This window comes from Colias philodice, chromosome 10, assembly GCF_061535455.1.
Source record: "Colias philodice isolate Cphi_HAF_F1 chromosome 10, ilColPhil1 Martin Lab GWU primary, whole genome shotgun sequence".
NCBI lineage: Eukaryota > Metazoa > Arthropoda > Insecta > Lepidoptera > Pieridae > Colias > Colias philodice.
The window spans coordinates 8,409,372-8,427,599 of NC_143095.1; the positions used below are offsets into that span (position 1 = coordinate 8,409,372).

Genomic DNA, 18,228 nt, shown 5'->3' on the forward strand with positions numbered 1-18,228 from the left:
AGAAGTTCGCTTGAGTCGAGCATGAACCTGACGACGTAGATACCGCTCGGCGCTTCTACGGGTGCATTCCGAATTCTGACACATAGAACGATCTAGAAGGAATCGAATTACATTTGATTAAACTACCAGAGTGCAATAAGCTATGCAATACACGAAGCCAATGTATCCTTGTTTCTGCATCACACTATCACAGATTGTTTATGCAAATGTCCTTTAAATTAAAGTGTTCATTGACCTGTGCTTCTTGGTTAACTCTAAAGCGGATGTTACTATCATTCTGGCTTGCCACCCTTTGCCGAGCCTTGCAAGTATCCATGACATTGCATCTTATTTAATGTATTGATATTAATTGACTAATTTATATTGGTGTCTGAATGCAATGTATGCTTCTGTCGTAGATTGATATTATTAATAAATCTAAGAACTTGATAAACTGCTTTTATAGCTAATAATTTTGATTTGTTTAAAAACGTGGGATTAATAATTATTATTTTTTTTAATATTAATGCAGGCAGTGAAGTAGCCCGAGATCGAGGGGAAGATATAAGCTGTAAGTATTTTTAGTAAATTGTTTAAATTTACATCACTTTATGTATAACTTCACATCTAGTTTCTCTCTCATGACTTAGAAAACCTAGCTTTCTCCACCGTTTTAACACTTTTTATCGGTTTACTACTTCTGGATATAATTAACTTATCTGTGAGTTGAAATTAAAAATAATATAAACCTTGACTTAATTAACAAGTTCTGCAACAAGCCTTAAATCTAGCCAACTTCCATACCATTAAATAACCTCAAAATGTTACCAGTGATCAATAGAAACCATCGCAACGCCGCGCCAACAACGCTCATTTCGCCCATGGCTAACCAGCTAATGAACTCAACAACAACGAGACAAGTGAATAAGGTGAAGCCAAACGTAACGAGAGCACCGCCTGAGACGTAAGTCATTTATTTCTTAAAATCCTCGCAAACAGAAAGGTAAATTAGTTAAGGATTTGCTAAAGAAAATTGCCCTAGATGCTAAGGTTATATCAATACTTTTTTCTGGTAACATTAACTGGCTAAAATGCCAATATTTTTTTCTGGTAATATTGACTGGCTAAAATGCTTCCAATTTCGAATATTGTTCAATATTGTGGACGGGTTACCTTTTGGGTATACATAGGAATCGAACGGGTTATTGCTGGTGCAATATAATTGAGATGTATGTATAATGATGATCCTTCTCGTCTAAAGAGAACTTTTGGTAACGGTTACATTAGTGTATTTTTATATCAACAAGCAAGAAACATAAAACACGAAGACACTTTTATCATAGGAAACCTAAATAAGCTAAATAGTTTTAAATTAGTTTATAATTATTATCCAACTTACTATATAAAGGACATATTTACTGTAAATTCCACCAGGATCACAACCATAATTTTTCACTGGTTCTTAAAATTAATAAAACATCATCGAGAGCGCACATATCTATTCAAAACCGATTTCATACTAACTTTAATAATGTCTTCAGTTACAATTAAAAAAGTTTTCCTGATTTCGGCTTTGGTTGGGTAGCTATCATACAATCTTATTTTTAACTTGCCCCCTTATCTTTAATAATTTCTCGCAATTTAGGTTACCTTGATGTCAACCTGTGCTTTTTATGATTTCTTCCCGATTCAACAGTTTAATTTCGATTATGTCGGCTCTAAATGTGTGTATAATAAACTTTTCTTAACGTTTACTTTATTTTTATATGGCGCTTCATTAATTAATTGAATTTAAATGTCTATGTTGTTTATAAGTGATTTCATGGGCACGATGCACTATGCACGGCACTGAGTCGAATACTTCATGACTGTTAGAATATACTAGGTCCTATTCTACGCACGATTACCGAGGCTCCTGAAAACATTGGAGAATATTTGACCCTGTTTACAGGAATCAGCAAGAGCAAGATACGAATTACCAAGCCTATCACCTAGCCTACGAAGTGAAAAAACTCATGTAATTCCAGAATTTATTTTCCAATTATTTTACTCCGTAGATAAGACTTTACTGTAGAAGTTAGTCGTTAGAGCTTTGGTATGGTGACCAGTTTTTTTTTTCGATGAAATGTGATCTGTATGCACTCGATAGCAGCACGGCACTAAATAGTTGACTGAAAGCTTAGAATTTAGAACATTTTGTAGCGATCAGTTGCGTATAGAATATAGTGTAGTTAGTTATACGTACATAGTTAGATTAAGTTTTCAGCACTGTTTAGTATTGCAAAACACGGCTAAATGGATTGTATTTTGATTATTTTACGCAATAGTTTGCTCGAATTTTTACCTCAACTTATGCGATTTCCCTTTTTTCGCATATTATTTTTTACTAAGTTTCCAAAAGGATGTCGTTATTAAAATTGTGTACTCATATTACCAGGTACAATTATTACGGTCTAAAATTACAATCCTTTTGGAAAATTAATGGCTATGAAATTTCAATTTATTTTCACTTTTGTTATTTTTCAATATTTCACCCTTGAATCTTGATAAATATTGAATCAAGAATCACTAAGGCAAGACAAATTAACGAATAGAATATAACGTTGATTACTTCATTGTACAGAAACAATTCATACACATAATTACTGCACGTTTTAGTACCGGTTTCCCGCCAAAACTCTGAGTGACATTAATTTTTTTAATATTGACAGGCCAACGAGTCGGAGTAGCGGTGGTAATCAAAATAGTAATGGTGTCAGTTTGCCAGCCGGTCTGGCGGACGACCAGTCGAAAGACTTCGATTTTGAAAAGACTGAAATGAAATATGACTCTACAGGAATGTTCCACTGGAGTCCCGCCCGAAATCTAGAAGATTGTATACTAGTACGTATCTCAATACATTTGGACATTAGTTTAGTTTATAAGATAGAAAAATAATTGTTAAGGCAAGGCAAAAATTTAGATACGATAGAATGAATATGTAATTTTTATTAAAGTGAAACTTTTATTACATCGTCTCAAACTTTTTGGTCTGTGTAGCGCACGACCGACACGCGACATGCGCTACACAAAGCAGTGTTCGGAACCGTTCGAACAGTTTCACTTTTACCGTGGTTTCATAAAACCACACAACATTTTTAGTTCCATGGTATCTTGTACATGTATAATCAACATGGTACCTTGCACTTGTACCATTTTCCAGGATATTTAAATTAAACATTTTATTAACAGTATTACATTTTCTTAAGATATTTTATCGTTCTCCCACTAGGATAGAAATCAAGCAGCAATGACCGTACTGAACGGTCACGTCGTAGTGTGTTTATTTGCGGATCCGGATTCGCCGCTTATCGGTTTGAGGAATCTCGTAATGCCGCTCAGAGCGTCCAATTTCCACTACCACGAGCTGAAACACGTCGTCATCGTGGGCAGCGTCGACTATATCCGCAGGGAATGGAAGATGTTGCAGAATCTACCAAAGATATCTGTATTGAATGTGAGTTATGCTTTTGTTTATTTCAATACTTGGCCAAGTGCCAAGTGACACAATCTGCGGAGCGGATAAATACGTAAAAATTGGATGCATGAGTTTAGACTTGAAATGACGTTTGAGCGTACTTTAGGTATATGAGAGTATACATTATTTACCCACTAAAAATCCGATTGTGCAGCTATATTTTTTGAAATATTTATTTCAGATTAAAAAAAAAACATGGAAAGTTTATGAATTTTATTTTTATCCGTTTTGTAAAAATAAAATTTTATTGATAAGAGTTAAGACTATCAATAAAATTGTATTTTCACTATGACTTTCACTATCTACAAAACAACATCATCCAGGATCGTTACTTTACGTTTTAAAAGAGCAACTATGGAGTTTCTTGCCGGTTCTTCTCCGTAGATACTGCTTTCCGAATCGGTGGTAAATTTTAAAATATGTAATGACGTTTCAAAAGTGCTTCTACAAGAAGTCTAATTGAATAAATAAATGTTTGAGTTTGAGTTTGAGTTTACTCCGCAGGGTTCACCGCTAAGCCGAGCCGACTTGCGTGCAGTGAACGTGAACCTGTGCGACATGTGCTGCATCCTGTCAGCGAAGGTGCCATCCAACGATGACCCGACGCTGGCGGACAAGGAAGCTATCCTGGCTTCGCTGAACATCAAGGCTATGACGTTCGACGACACGATCGGCGTGTTGAGTGCCGGAGCGAACGGGGCCAGCGCCGCGCCCGCGCCGCCCGGCGCCTCGCCCGCGCCCGTGCTGCTGCAGCGGAGGGGCTCCGTGTATGGCGCTAATGTGCCGATGATCACTGGTTAGTATGGAGTGGTGCGCTGCTCGTGAGATAATAGATATCACTGTGTACATAAGTAGATATCACTGTGGTGCTTCGGTCGCCGGTATAATAATACTGGCATCCAGAATTATTACGACGTCGATGTTTGTTGTCGAAATTTAATTCATGGTCATGTTCAATAAAAATAAAATGAAACATGATGATCATAGATAAAAAATGCTGTTTCATCACAAAGTAAAAAAACAAACTATAACTTAGCTCCCTCGTTAATAACAAACTGTCAACTGGGGTGCCAACCCTGCCTGCAATGTGATATCACATGAAGATTTTTTAGATTTTTTGTAATGCTTATACAATTTTTATCTAGCCAAAAACCTACAACGAAATGATACAATTAAAAACACTTTCTTTTCAATATACAAGAGGAATACATAAAGAATAAAAAAAATGTTTCTCAAATTTCTCATTTAAAAAGCATTACAATGCTATAAAAGTAAATATTAATCGCAGAGCTGGTGAACGACAGCAACGTGCAGTTCCTGGACCAGGACGACGACGATGACCCGGACACGGAGCTGTACCTCACGCAGCCCTTCGCCTGCGGGACTGCCTTCGCTGTCAGCGTGCTCGATTCGCTTATGTCCACTGTGAGCATTGTTTATTCGTATATTGTACTGTTTATATCTGTTTTTATATCACCAAAAAAATACATAATGTATAGAAGACTTAAAGGACAAATTACTTCAAAGGAATTTTTCTGGCCGGTCTTCTTTTATTATTCAAACCTTCCGTGTATGTCAGTTTCTATTTGTCAGTTACATTTTTGAAATAAATATAAAAGAAATGTAGGATTCCAAATGATGAAACCGATCATTACTCTTGTAAAAGATCGTTATATATTTTCATAAACTCATATAATGTATGACTGATGTATCATTTATTAGATAAACGAAAACCTATCGGTTAATGAGTGATTTATATAATAGCCAAAAGTATATTTTAATTTATATGAATGTTTTAACAAATGAAACAACACAAGACTTCTGGTTTACATAGCTTCATATCTCCCTGCCTCATTTTATTAATACTAAATAGTAAATATCGACTTACCAACAATTTCAAATTCCAGACGTATTTCAACCAGAACGCGCTAACGCTAATCAGATCACTGATAACGGGTGGTGCGACGCCGGAATTGGAACTGATATTGGCTGAAGGAGCTGGCCTCCGTGGTGGTTATTCTACGCCTGAGAGTTTGGCTAATAGGTATACTTTTAGTAGATATTGAGTAAAATTGATGTTATTAGTGTAAGATTTCCTTAGTGTCATTTTTATTATTTTTGTACTATTTATAATTTGGTTATAAGGGTGAAAATAAGTTTGTGTTATTTTTTTCACATATTCTGATCTGAAAGAAGTTGAGCTACGAGCTCGGGTTTACTTATAATGAATATTTTAAATATTTTTATTCTATTTACTTTAAAAACTACTACTGGTCCTAACTGACAAAATATTGTAGGTATTATTGTACTTTATAACTTACGACTTAAGTTTTTCAATTGAAGGAAAAAAAATTGCTCTCAAGCGATAAAGTATTGTCATCGCTATTACTTACACATTATTAATACACAGGGACAGATGCCGCGTCGGCCAAATTTCCCTATACGATGGGCCACTAGCCCAATTCGGCGAGGCAGGAAAATATGGTGATCTGTTCGTAGCCGCACTACGCACGTACGGCATGCTCTGTATCGGCCTGTACCGGTTCCGAGATACTTCCTCCACGTGTGACGCGAGCAGCAAGCGATATGTGATCACCAACCCACCGGATGACTTTTCGCTGCTGCCGACTGATCAGGTGAGGGGTTTTCTCATTAAACTACAGGGACAGATCTCGCTATATAATGGGCTACTAGTACAGTTCGGCGAAGCGGGCGACTTATTCGTGCTCATGCTCTGCATCGTCCTATACCGGGTCCGTGACATTTGTGTATAATTACTTTAATATTTTATCTTTCATACGGTTTGAGAAGTTCTGGGTTCGATTCCCAAGTTTATTACTAGTCATTTTAATATAAAAAAAGAGGTAATCTATTCTTGAAAGATATTTGTATACCATACATCCCGAACCCTAAATTCCGTATCCTGCTTGCCGGATAGCACCATCGCCACTCATTCCAGACGCTCAAACTTGCGTCTTTAACAATAAGAGCACTTTCGTTTGCGGAGGCTAAATAATGAGGCAAATTTTACAACGAGAGCACTTTCGTTAGCGGAGCCTAATTACGAGGCGAATTTGCCAATAAGAGCATTTTTCCGAGGTTACTTTTCGATGTTAACAACGAGTTGTTGCAGGTGTTCGTGCTGATGCAGTTCGACCCGGGCGTGGAGTACCGCGCGAGCCGGCGCGCGGGCGGGGGTGCGGGTGCGGGGGGCGGCGCGGACGACGCCTCCTGACTATTGCTGTGCAGCGCCCTCACCGACGGCCCCTACTCCTACATCTAGACGCGAGGGGCCGCCACCGCTCCGACAATCCCGCACACCTCTGCTCCTTTGCTTTTTTGTTCCCTCTGTTTTTGAAGTGAAAACTTCTTTAGCGGCGTTGGGTATAAAATCTTAAACTCGCGTCAGGACACGTGACCTGATCGAAAAGCGTAAGACGGACACCATTCCAAAATATCAAACATGCTCAACGTTAATAATCAAGTTTTCACTTCTGCCGGCACTCCCGGAGTGCAACCCGTCTTTTTTTTTTCGTTCCGTTTTATATGGGTTCAGGTACTTTTTTGTTTTTCGTTTTGTAGTGTCCCCCCAGTGCAAATGTTACTTTCTATGAGTTCAGGAATTAGGTGACTTTTTGTTATGTCCTTTTCTGTTCTGTTAGTGCTTCTTTTCGGTGTTCTTGGTTCTTAATAATTTATCTTGAGTTTATTTTTTATATCTATCTATTGGTACCGGTTTGATTTGCGGGAGTAATAGTTGTATGTCACAATTTCAGCTCGGAAACGCGATAATATTAAAATATATATTGTCCTTAAACGAGCCGTTTTCCTTACGGATAATTGAATTCTGAAACGGTTTGAGTGAGACGAGACGCAGAATCTAAGTATCTGTAAGCAAAATGTGAAAATACTTTATAATGTACAGCTGAATTTGTGACGAACAATTTATTATTCAGTGACTATACTATGGGATAAATAAACTTTGGCTGCACACACCCAAATTGGAATTATCCCCACGATCCGAACAGTGTACGCACTTTCCGTTTATTTTTCATTTTTAGGCACTTTCTTACCCACACTTGCTTTATCTATACTTCAGTATATGAACACTGCAATTAATGGATACAGACGGGTCGGACAAATGTACACATTATTCAAATCGCGTATAGTTAGAGAAGCTTTCGATGTCGTGAATCTTAGGTATGTTAGAATGTTACAAGTCTAGACCGTGAATATTTTATGGTACTTTGAGTCGTGTGTACGTTTGTCCGATCTCGATACTATTTACCGATGAGGGAACATTTATATTAACCGGCAAAGGAAATGAACCTTTTAAACTTTTAATTGCAAGACCCAATTAAGAAGACATAATATAAGGTACTGCATATAATAAACATAATATATCTAGTACGTCCATTCCTTATTCTCTAGAATATAACGTGCTAATCATGTAAGTTTTCTTAAATATGTATAAGCATTTATACTCATCGACTGATTGATTGAAGTTAATCATGCATAGTTCATATTTAATTGTGATTTAAGACAATCGTTATTAGTTTTTATAATTGAATTCGAATTTTATTAAATTAGATTAAGGCTTGTTCACATCTCGATCTTATGCACACGATTGTAGTTTGCATACGATTTATTTGCTCATGAGTATTTAGTACGATATACATTAGAACATTCTTTAGGGTTATTTGTAATCGTTTTTAACTGTATTCTACTCTCGGCTTATTATCTGCACATGTATTTAATTTTGCGTTATAGTACATTATTAGCGTTCACCTTTATTTTTTAATAAATATTTTAATATTTTTGTTTTTCTTTTATTTTGGTTTTTGTTTTTATTTTTACATCCTAATGGGGCGGGGATTGTCAAAGTGGACGTGAAAAATGGCGCTGCACATAAAAGAAAAATGAACTGAACCATTGTGAGTTATGTCAATGGGTGTTACGAAATGCTGAATGCAAGTGTAAAATGATGCAAACAGTGTGATATTATTTTCGAATCGTCGTTGTTATTATTAGGGCTTCAGAAGCCTGCGGTGTATTTAGTGTTAACTCCGGGTGCTTTGACGATTGTGGACTTCTTTCATAGACAATTGAATGTATTAGATGATATATTTAGTGATACCAATTAATTGTACGTTGGGAGAAGTTACACGCTACCGTTAATATAATCACTAGATATTTAATGATACCTTTACCAAAATGTATTTCGACACTTAACACTATATTTCACTTACTATACAAATTTCCTTTCTTCTGTCTTACAGTCGCAAAACATCGAAACACGACATAAGAGAGAAAACAACGACTTATTCCAACGCGTCTAACAATTAATTAGTATCACTTCGCTTAGACGTTATTAGATTATTAACACATTTGCCACATCTTTAGTGATTCATCGTAAAGTTAAACATCGACATAAGTACCTTGTGCATTATGAAACAGTTTCCACGTGCAGGATATTTGACAAATTTTATGAAATATTTATTCGGAAATTGTTTAAATTGTGCTTACACACTTAATCACGTTATATAAATAAGTGCGCTTGAAAATTGTAACGGTTAGGAGACGAGGTTTGTCAATTATCCTGTAGAATGCATCGTGTAGATATAAAATACGATAAATTGTTTTAGAGTTCTTTATTTTTAAACGATCACATAGTTTTAAATAAAGTTCATATACCTATGACACCAATTCACCGTGTTCTTACTTACAGTTACATAAATAGAATTGATAAAAACCGGCCCTAATTAGGTAAATGCGTACGTTTTCTTTCACGTGTGTGTGTGTTGTGTGCGACGGTCCAGGAGTAATAAACGCATTAGATTTAAAGGAATTGAATGAAATACTGCCATATTTTTGTAATGCCGCGACACTCGGTCCATACCAATGTCAAAATACCCTTAAGGATATAAAGTACAAAGTCTCTGAGGCTCATTCTTTGTGGAAATGGGAGAAATGAAAATGCATCTAATGGTAGGTACCTCTACGTTATATCGCATCAGCGGTTATTTTTAATTGTTGCGATGTTCGAAAATTGTATCTCGAATCTCGCCTAAAATTTTTCCTTTGTTTTTTTTTTATTCGTTTTAAACGAATGATATAATAAGTACCGACACTCGCGTAACAAGCTTACAAGGAAATTCTATTTAATACGTCGTCAAATCACTAATCACGGAACACGCGAAATTATTATTATAAGTAAGTAATAAGTAAGAGATGGAAATATGTATAAAATTGAGATGGTTGTGCACGATAGATATTATTAATTCAAATTATTGTCCTTATCGAAAGTTTACGTTAACGTTTTAATGAGATTTAAACAAATCGACCAAACAATACTTTTAGGTTACAGGCGAGCGGACACTAGTCTGAAATCTATTATTATACCAGGGAATACGTTGTTTCTGTTGGTTCGAATAGGTAGAAACCATTGCATGCCACAGGAAGACCATAGCCGCCAAACTAGGTTTAGGTGTATACGTAAAAACTTAAATCACCGATCTATATTGTAATTAATGTAGTTTGTTGTACATAGTCATACGTAATTTTGTATTTAAGAATTTTTTCCACATCTCCTTCGCATTAAAATAGTTAGGTACTTACGGCTGCTTTAAAGTTAATATTTGAGAATACTGTCGTGTGTAGTTTGTTGTGAACTAGGCTTATAGTTAACTGTATGCTAGTAAGAATAGAGTTCGGACGTCTCAATGTAAAAATGTAAAATACACGCTAAATAGATATTTTGGATTAATTACGTGTTATAAACTAAGATTATTATAAATGACGATTTTCCTTTAATATTTTTATACAGCATTACAGATATATATCGCAATTAAAAGTTTATAGAGGTGGATCGGTGTGCAATTTAAAATAGTGTCTAAATTTGTATAATCGCCTTAACGAGAGAGAATATAGCCCAATGTCCTGCGTGTTTGCTTGAGATTGTCGTACGTAATTTTTAACGATGTGTGACTCGTGAGTCGTATGAATCGTGTTGCTAGGTGTAAATTGTATCACTATTTGTCATTGTTTTCAACCATGGATCCAGTTTGGTAAAACTATCCATACTATACCACCATCGACCATTCGTAAATCGTAGTACCTTTTCTCTAACTATAAATTCTGTAAAAAAAGTTCATAATTACTGTCCTAATGTATACGGTACACTACGTTTAACAAATTGGATCTAATATATTAAAGCCTCTGTTATTGTAAACCAAGTTTCACATCTTGACTTTCAATAATTCTGTGCCAATCGGAATACTTATCACAATTTCCTTCATTAAACTAACTAGGTATAATATTCATTCGTCACTCAATTTTCTGTGCACACGCACAAAAATTAATTAGATAATATAATACCATTAAATATCACGGGTAATGATGTTCGGTTTAGTTCTGAGATTGGTACATTAGTTCCTGTATTGATCACGATTGCTAATCAACGATATTCAGGCAAATTAACGACGTCTAATTCGATCAATCACATAATGCCTATTTGTAAGTAGGTAGTTTCATGTTCAGTGTGCATTAAAATCCTAGATTTAACATCATTGTTGACTATTGCTAATAGCTTGAGGTTGTTAACGTTTTTAGAACAGATTGAATTTTTTATGTACTATATATACGTATATGAAATCTTAAACGCTCTACGAATATTCGCTAGACCATTTTTGTAAGCTGATGCCATCTATTCTAATGTTACACGCATAGTCTTCTCTTAATTAACGTAGTATCAATATATAATGATGGCTGTGAGGTAAATAAAATTATAACATTTTATTATATTATATATAAATTAAAATAGTAACTAATATCACGATTGCCCTCTGGCAATGACGGTCAGACGCTGCCCTTTTCGTTCTGAGTTGGCACTGGTGTATAGATTGTCTAATCTAAAAATGAACGCCCCTCCACTGTGTTTACGCTCACATTCAAAGTACGTGTATAGACGCAATACACACAAATTGGTCTGCCTCATTGGTCGTTCAGTCCTCCAGTCCTGTCCATGCCCGAACGACAGGACCAGTTGGCCAACTAGTGCATAAATGACGCGATGCACGACAGAACGGACGTGTCATTCCGTACATAGCGCACTCTCCCCGCCATACAATGCTAGGCACCTGAACTGATCGCCCGATTAGTTGACAAATCAGTGCGCGAAAGTCAAAGTTTGCAGTAGAATCGCCGCGCGCACACATATAAAAGTGGTTCAATAATTATTTGTCCTCACACATTGAAACAATTAAGTTTAGTGGAAGGGCGTTCATTTTTAGATTAGACAATCTCTACCCATGTACCGGTGTCCGGTGTCCGGTACGGTGTATGGCACACGCGTCCATACGGAATCTAGACTGCCCAAACGTTAAATGGTCTAAGGGCGCGTTCCCACCGTGTCGTGACGACAGATAATCGTGTAGTTTTAAGTGTCGTGGCTTATATGTTTAAATGGAGGTGTTCACATTTAGAACGACACAATTTACTGTCGTCTACGACAGTTTTTGCAGTGACGACACTTTGTCGTGACAGTGGGAACGGCAAGCACGACAGTCGTAAAACGATAAAAAATCGTGGACGGCAACTCTATAACGTCCATTGAACTCAGGAGAGTAAACGCACTAGTAATCACCAAGCGAACGCAGAGGCGACTAGATTTGTAGCTTGCTGATGATGTGTAAACGACAAAGCGACTCCCAGGAAACGATAAAATGTGGTCGCGATCCAATGGGAACAGCTAGATACGACAGTCGCTAAACGATAAAAAATGTTGACGACAAACAATCTTTATAATGGGAACAGGTAGAGACGACAGTCGTCGAACGATAAATTAGTCGTTACGACATAGTGGGAACGCGCCCTAACCCTAAGCTTAAATTTAACCTCTTATGAATTCTAGGTATTAAGAGTTATAGATATTTAAAATCATTCACTAACGCTTGATCATTAAAATAATACCAGTGCCAAAGCTAAACCATCGTGTGGCCACTAAACAGCTGAATATATTTGAATTTGTTATACGCAGAATAAAAATTGTGAAGGTATATATTTAAACCAAGCTTATTTTTGCCTCAATATAGAAGTTGTCGTAGATGTTGACAGCCCTAGTATTTAAAGCTTGCTGCGTTTCTAAGTAAGTATTATAATTTACTAGTCCAATTAGGTCATTATTTTTACAGACACACTGGACACTTGAAATATTAAACGAGAAAATCTAATGAGTTCTCTTCAACAGTGCTACAGAGGATATTTAAATAAATATATAAAGTATGATGCTGTGGTGGCCACATTGTAGCGGTGAAGAGGCGCAATAGATAATTCAGTCCAAAGTGATCAACGATCGATAGAACCGCCTTTTAACCGGTTTGATAGGCTGGAATAAAGTTGCAATTTTTATTGCAACGTAGCCCTAAACTTTGGTCCGAAAAACTATGATTAGCGTAGATAACATTACAACAAACATTGGACAAAACATTTCTCCAGGCGCATTAATTATTACTATGTATTAAGTTTGGTTTCGACCAAAATGCTTCATAAAAATATATCTTCTTATATACGTTGATTAAAGGTAAAGTTATGCAAATTCAGTGCAATAAAAAATATATAATATTATGTTGATAAGTATTTAAAATGAGCAATAATCAAATAGAAATGGTGGTATTATTTGACCTCATTATTTTGAATTATTAATCTTTATTTCAGACACCTATTAGTTTAATTGTTGCTCATTTAAAACATCTTAACTTTAAATAGTTTAATGCCTCGACACAAATCTTAATAGCAACATTTTCATTTATTTTATTCTCGTAATGAAAATGTTGCTTTATGCACAGAAGCAATTGCAAAATGATTATTGACTGCACAACGCGGGCAAAATTACCTGACTGTTTCAAATATGTATCACACCACAAGAACAAATTATTTAATATTGTTGATGTTGATTGTTAATAAATTGCAAATAATGTAAATATCAAATAAATTCTGTATTTGTATTTGAACATTGTGTTTGATTTTTCTCCAAAAATACCCCATCTACACCAAATTGAATCTGAATGTTTTTGAAAATCACTTTTTAATGTAGGTAGGGGCCTAAGCTGAAAGCTCTGTTTAATGTTGAGACTTGAGTTGTTTATTTTTGATGATTGATATACATTTGAGTTAAATAAGTGAAAATCTAAGTATATGTATCTATATTCTAATAACAACATATTGACCGATTTACTTCGCAAATCTTACCTACTATATACCACTGAAAGGTTTTTATTGAAAATATTAAATATAAATAGCTGCCTGAACTGTTGATGCTGAACAGTGTTTGATTAATTATTGTGAAACATACTTATAGATTCGAACAGAAAGAAACGAAGAAAGTGAAAACTTCTTTAGCGGCGTTGAGCACTTTTTCTGTAATGGGTATAAAATCTTAAACTCGCGTCAGGACACGTGACCTGATCGAAAAAGCGTAAGACGGATAGGTACCATTTCAAATTAATATCAAACATGCTCAACGTTAATAATCAAGTTTTCACTTCTGCCGGCACTCCCGGAGTGCAAACCCGTCTTTTTTTTTAGGTCTGAGGAACATTAGGACTTAGGAGGCATGAAACTTGAAAGTGATCAATAAAATAGCGTGCTGACTGCTGACTGCATTGAGATAATATGTACTACGTACTAGAGAGGGCATCGCTATATACTACACTCTTTGTAACACGAGTTAGAGGCAAACGTCACAAACTCATCGCTTAATCTATGACTCACTAGCCGCTCCGCACCGCCGCACTTGTCGCACAGATTTTGTTCGTGGTGTCCTCTCTATACGTAGTAATAATACCTCAATGGCTGACTGCTGGTCTAGTATTTATTATCTGTGGTGCTGATATCTACTCTTTAGAAAAATTGCGATAGATGTCGCGATATTCAAAATGTTTTACTTTACTAATAATTAAGTACATAAACCATATCTCAGGATTCTCAGGAACTACAACAGTACTTATTTTAAAAATGATTCACTATTGCATGATATTTGGATTAAAATATTTGATATGAAGATAAACTAAGAACCGAGCAGACAATTAATTTGCCAATTATGTAAAATAAAAAAATTATTAGTTTATACTTTATAATCACTCTGTTTAAATAAAAGATACATAATATTTGAGAAAATAAGTTTATTCATAAATTTTTCTTATATACAAAGCATATGCTATTAAACATTTGAAATCTAAATATTTTATAATTATTTATGACTAGATTTAGTAATATTAATAAAAATAGATTTATAGGAATGTATCTCTATTGTGGACAATGTTAAATGAAATTGCAATTCTAAAAATAGTAAATAATGATCATATTAGATAATCATAATTTCTGTCCAGTATAAAGTTTAACAAATCTGACAACACAATAATATCAAACACATAATAATGCACCTAACAATTATTAAGAGTGCTTATATTTATCAAGATGATGCATTTTATTGTTCTTTCTATATTTACTTTGTTTCTTGGCAGATCCAAAACTAACTTTTTTCTTCTCTTCTTCTAATAATAAAGGAGGTAATGAAACTTTTCTTATATTATACTGTGGCTGTATTCCATTTTGATATTTTGATATTCCTTGTTGAATATCAGGAGAATTTAAAGGTTGTAAGTGAGACATATCCCTTAACCTTGCTGTAAACACCCTGTTATTGTTTTTCTTCTGTTCCACTGAGTTGAGATTACACAAATTCTTTGTATCCAATGAAATATATGACTTTGCACTGTTCCTTCCAAAGTTAATAGATGAATCTGGCCGATGAGTCCTCATCCACTTGGATGAAGCTATGTCTGATCTGAGGATAGACTGACTCTGTTTCTTCTTATGTGAAGGACTTCTGATTTGTATGGGAGTGATGTGTAAGAGAGAGCTAAATGTGTCTGAAACATCAATATCTGGTCCATATGTGCTGTAAGATATTTTCTCCCTTGAAAGTTTTGTATTGTGCACGTCTTCAAGAGAGATTCTGGGTGAATTTGTTGGTGTGACGTCTGTGCTGCTCTGTGATTGCCGTTCCTCACTTTCACTGAACTGTTCATAGTCACTGTAATGCATTGCAATGATCTCCTCATGCTCAATTTGTCTATAATGCAGTCTTCTGTCTGGTGTTGGCAGCCCTTTGCCAATGACTCTGCAAGCATTAAATGTTCATTAAATGACAATACATTAATTTAAACATGGAAATTGATTACTCAATAGTAACTTTGATTAATTTTTATGAATTATAAGATCAATGAATCGAAAGAAAGTAAAGTAAGTAACCTAAGTTGTGGATGCAACTGTTGCCATTGTTTGCACTCCTCAATAATCTGAGGGCGCGTGCACTTTTCGCCGTCCTCATCGTAGAGGGTTCTCTCTATTCGGTCCCACTCGTCTGCTAATGTTTTCGTCGCTTCCGCTGTATTTCTTTTCAACACCGACCCTGCACTACTGTCGCTCTCTTCACTTTGAAAGTCTGGAGTTCCTTATCAAAATTTAATTGTTTAATTTATGATTTACAAACAGAAAGAATGTCGACCGATAAAAGCCTCACCAGTTTCGCTCTCAGAGAAGAAATCTGAAAAAGGGGTGCCTGACCGCTCTAAACTATCTCCAGCAAAATGATGGTTGTACGAATAAATTAAATTTCTGTTTACCAAATTGTATTCATTTGCAGAGAGCACAGGCACCTCTGAACGACGAGCAAATTTTTGATGGTTAATATACGGTAAACAATCTCCTCTAATGTTACTTTTCTCTCGTGCTGACAAATAATTTCGGGCAGACATAATTTAATTAAAAAATACTAATAAACACGATCTATTTGTCATATTCAATATAAACAAGAACCTGATATACCACAAATAAAACCAGCAATTTTAGTAAAGTGCAAATAATTCAAATGAAATTATTTTATTGATAAACACCTGACAAGCAGCAAGCTATGATCTGACAATTTGACAATATTGACATTGATCATTGATGTTGAGCACAGAGTACTCAGTACAGTCACACAGTCCTCAGACACAAATTTTATATTCGTCTTTGATACACTTACCTGAAAAATAACTATCAAACTAAAATACTTTGCCAATTTTTATTCATCACATTATTTCACTATTATAGATTCTAGAATATTTTGTATTTCATTATTACTTACATCTGCGCTTTCAGCGGTCAGCCAAAAACTAATATAATATAATTAACATAATAATTGCTTATTTTGATGAAATAAAAAAAGAGGTAAACATAGGTTGAATATATTTCCTAACTTTCCAACTTATTTATTTCTATGCTAAGAAGACTGGCACCTGTGACTGGCATGTGCGTCCGCGGCCGCGGCATAGCATCTGAATGCGTGATCTAAATTCTAAAGTATAAAACGCACGCCTGTGAATGTGTTTTCAGTATGTTTGACTGGGCGAATTTTCTATACCTAAACGGAGATACAAGTACAAGCTATGTTAAAACACGCATCTCGGACTCGAACACGCGGGACAGTGTGCTAACCGCCTAAGAGCGTCTTTTATTTATGGCTCGTATGGACTTGGCCGAAAACAGATGACAGATATCAGATTTTAAGCGTCGTATTCACGGTCCATCTTGACGTACGTCCCGCCAAGGTCATACACGATCCACGACGCAAAACGACAGTGAATAGTGTTGACGTACGTCAATAATTATTATTATTATCTTGCTGGATGTGCACGACCAATTTTTCATCCAGTGAGCACCCCCACCACCGCGAACGTCGTGCAGATGGACAGACGACAGTGAATAGCGCGGACGTACAGCAGATCAGTGTTGCCAACAGAAATTAATGTAAATATGTACTTGGAAACGTGGCCTATTGATATGATTTTTTTGTGATAACCTAGTGAGTACCTACATGAGCAAGCAAGAAACAGTTATTTTATATTTTTATGTACACAGGAAATACCCAATTATCATTACTTTTGGATCAACCTAGTACACATGGACAGCTGTTTATATTCAGAAGTTATTATTTCAAAAGAACTCCAAGGCGAATTGATGAATAACACAGATTTTATGCAAAAGTCTACTGCAGAAAAATGGCAATTTATTTAAAAAAAAATGTTGTGTGGTTTTATGAAACCACGGTAAAAGTGAAACTGTTCGAACGGTTCCGAACACTGCTTTGTGTAGCGCATGTAGCGTGACGGTCGGCACGGTCATGAATGTGAAGTGGCGGGAAGAGAGAAACCGAGCTTCATTAAAAATTAATTAAAAATGAGCTCTTGAAATATATAAATTTAGATTTGGAATGTTTGGATTCATATAATTCATTTAAAAATAATGAAAAAAAATGTTGTGTGGTTTTATGAAACCACGGTAAAAGTGAAACTGTTCGAACGGTTCCGAACACTGCTTTGTGTAGCGCATGTCGCGTGACGGTCGGCTGCCGAGTAGGTATACCTACTCGGCAGCCGCGATACACGCGACATGCGCTACACAGACCAAAAAGTTCGAGACGATGTAATAAAAGTTTCACTTTAAATTGTTAGGTACTGCAAAAAGTACAAAAAAATACATTTTTAAAAATATTTATTTACTCTATATTTACCTCCTTTAAAATCAGATATACTCTATATCTTCAAATAAAAGTTGGCAACCCTAGCCACGATGCGCGCACGATCGTCAGTAGGATACATCCAGCACCGCGGCCTTGAGCTGACGTACGT

General features: G+C 35.7%; 2 protein-coding genes across 4 annotated transcripts in view; one reads left to right on the forward strand and one right to left on the reverse strand.

Moving 5' to 3' along the window:
• The window catches only part of slo (calcium-activated potassium channel slo), a 48,386-nt gene extending 40,071 nt beyond the window's left edge, over window positions 1-8,315 (forward strand). For both annotated transcript variants that reach the window (XM_089700115.1, XM_089700114.1), the window contains exons 17-25: window positions 512-550; window positions 811-943; window positions 2,691-2,862; window positions 3,251-3,475; window positions 4,001-4,292; window positions 4,785-4,921; window positions 5,404-5,540; window positions 5,907-6,132; window positions 6,630-8,315. In XM_089700115.1, coding sequence (XP_089556241.1) covers window positions 512-550; window positions 811-943; window positions 2,691-2,862; window positions 3,251-3,475; window positions 4,001-4,292; window positions 4,785-4,921; window positions 5,404-5,540; window positions 5,907-6,132; window positions 6,630-6,731 — 1,463 coding nt within the window. In that variant the 3' untranslated portion in view covers window positions 6,732-8,315. The remainder of the gene's footprint in view (window positions 1-511; window positions 551-810; window positions 944-2,690; window positions 2,863-3,250; window positions 3,476-4,000; window positions 4,293-4,784; window positions 4,922-5,403; window positions 5,541-5,906; window positions 6,133-6,629) is intronic.
• Window positions 8,316-14,670: 6,355 nt separating this feature from the next.
• Window positions 14,671-16,490, reverse strand: LOC149485330 (uncharacterized). Of its 2 annotated transcripts, none has more exons than XM_089700117.1 (3): window positions 16,080-16,490; window positions 15,809-16,001; window positions 14,671-15,677 (listed from the first exon to the last, which is right to left on the reverse strand). In XM_089700117.1, the coding sequence occupies exons 1-3, from the start codon at window positions 16,312-16,314 to the stop codon at window positions 14,948-14,950; spliced, it is 1,158 nt and encodes a 385-aa protein (XP_089556243.1). In that variant the 5' UTR covers window positions 16,315-16,490; the 3' UTR covers window positions 14,671-14,947. The 2 variants fall into 2 exon arrangements, with proteins under 2 accessions (XP_089556243.1, XP_089556242.1); XM_089700116.1 differs by having other exon boundaries at window positions 15,809-16,010.
• Window positions 16,491-18,228: the final 1,738 nt, after the last annotated feature.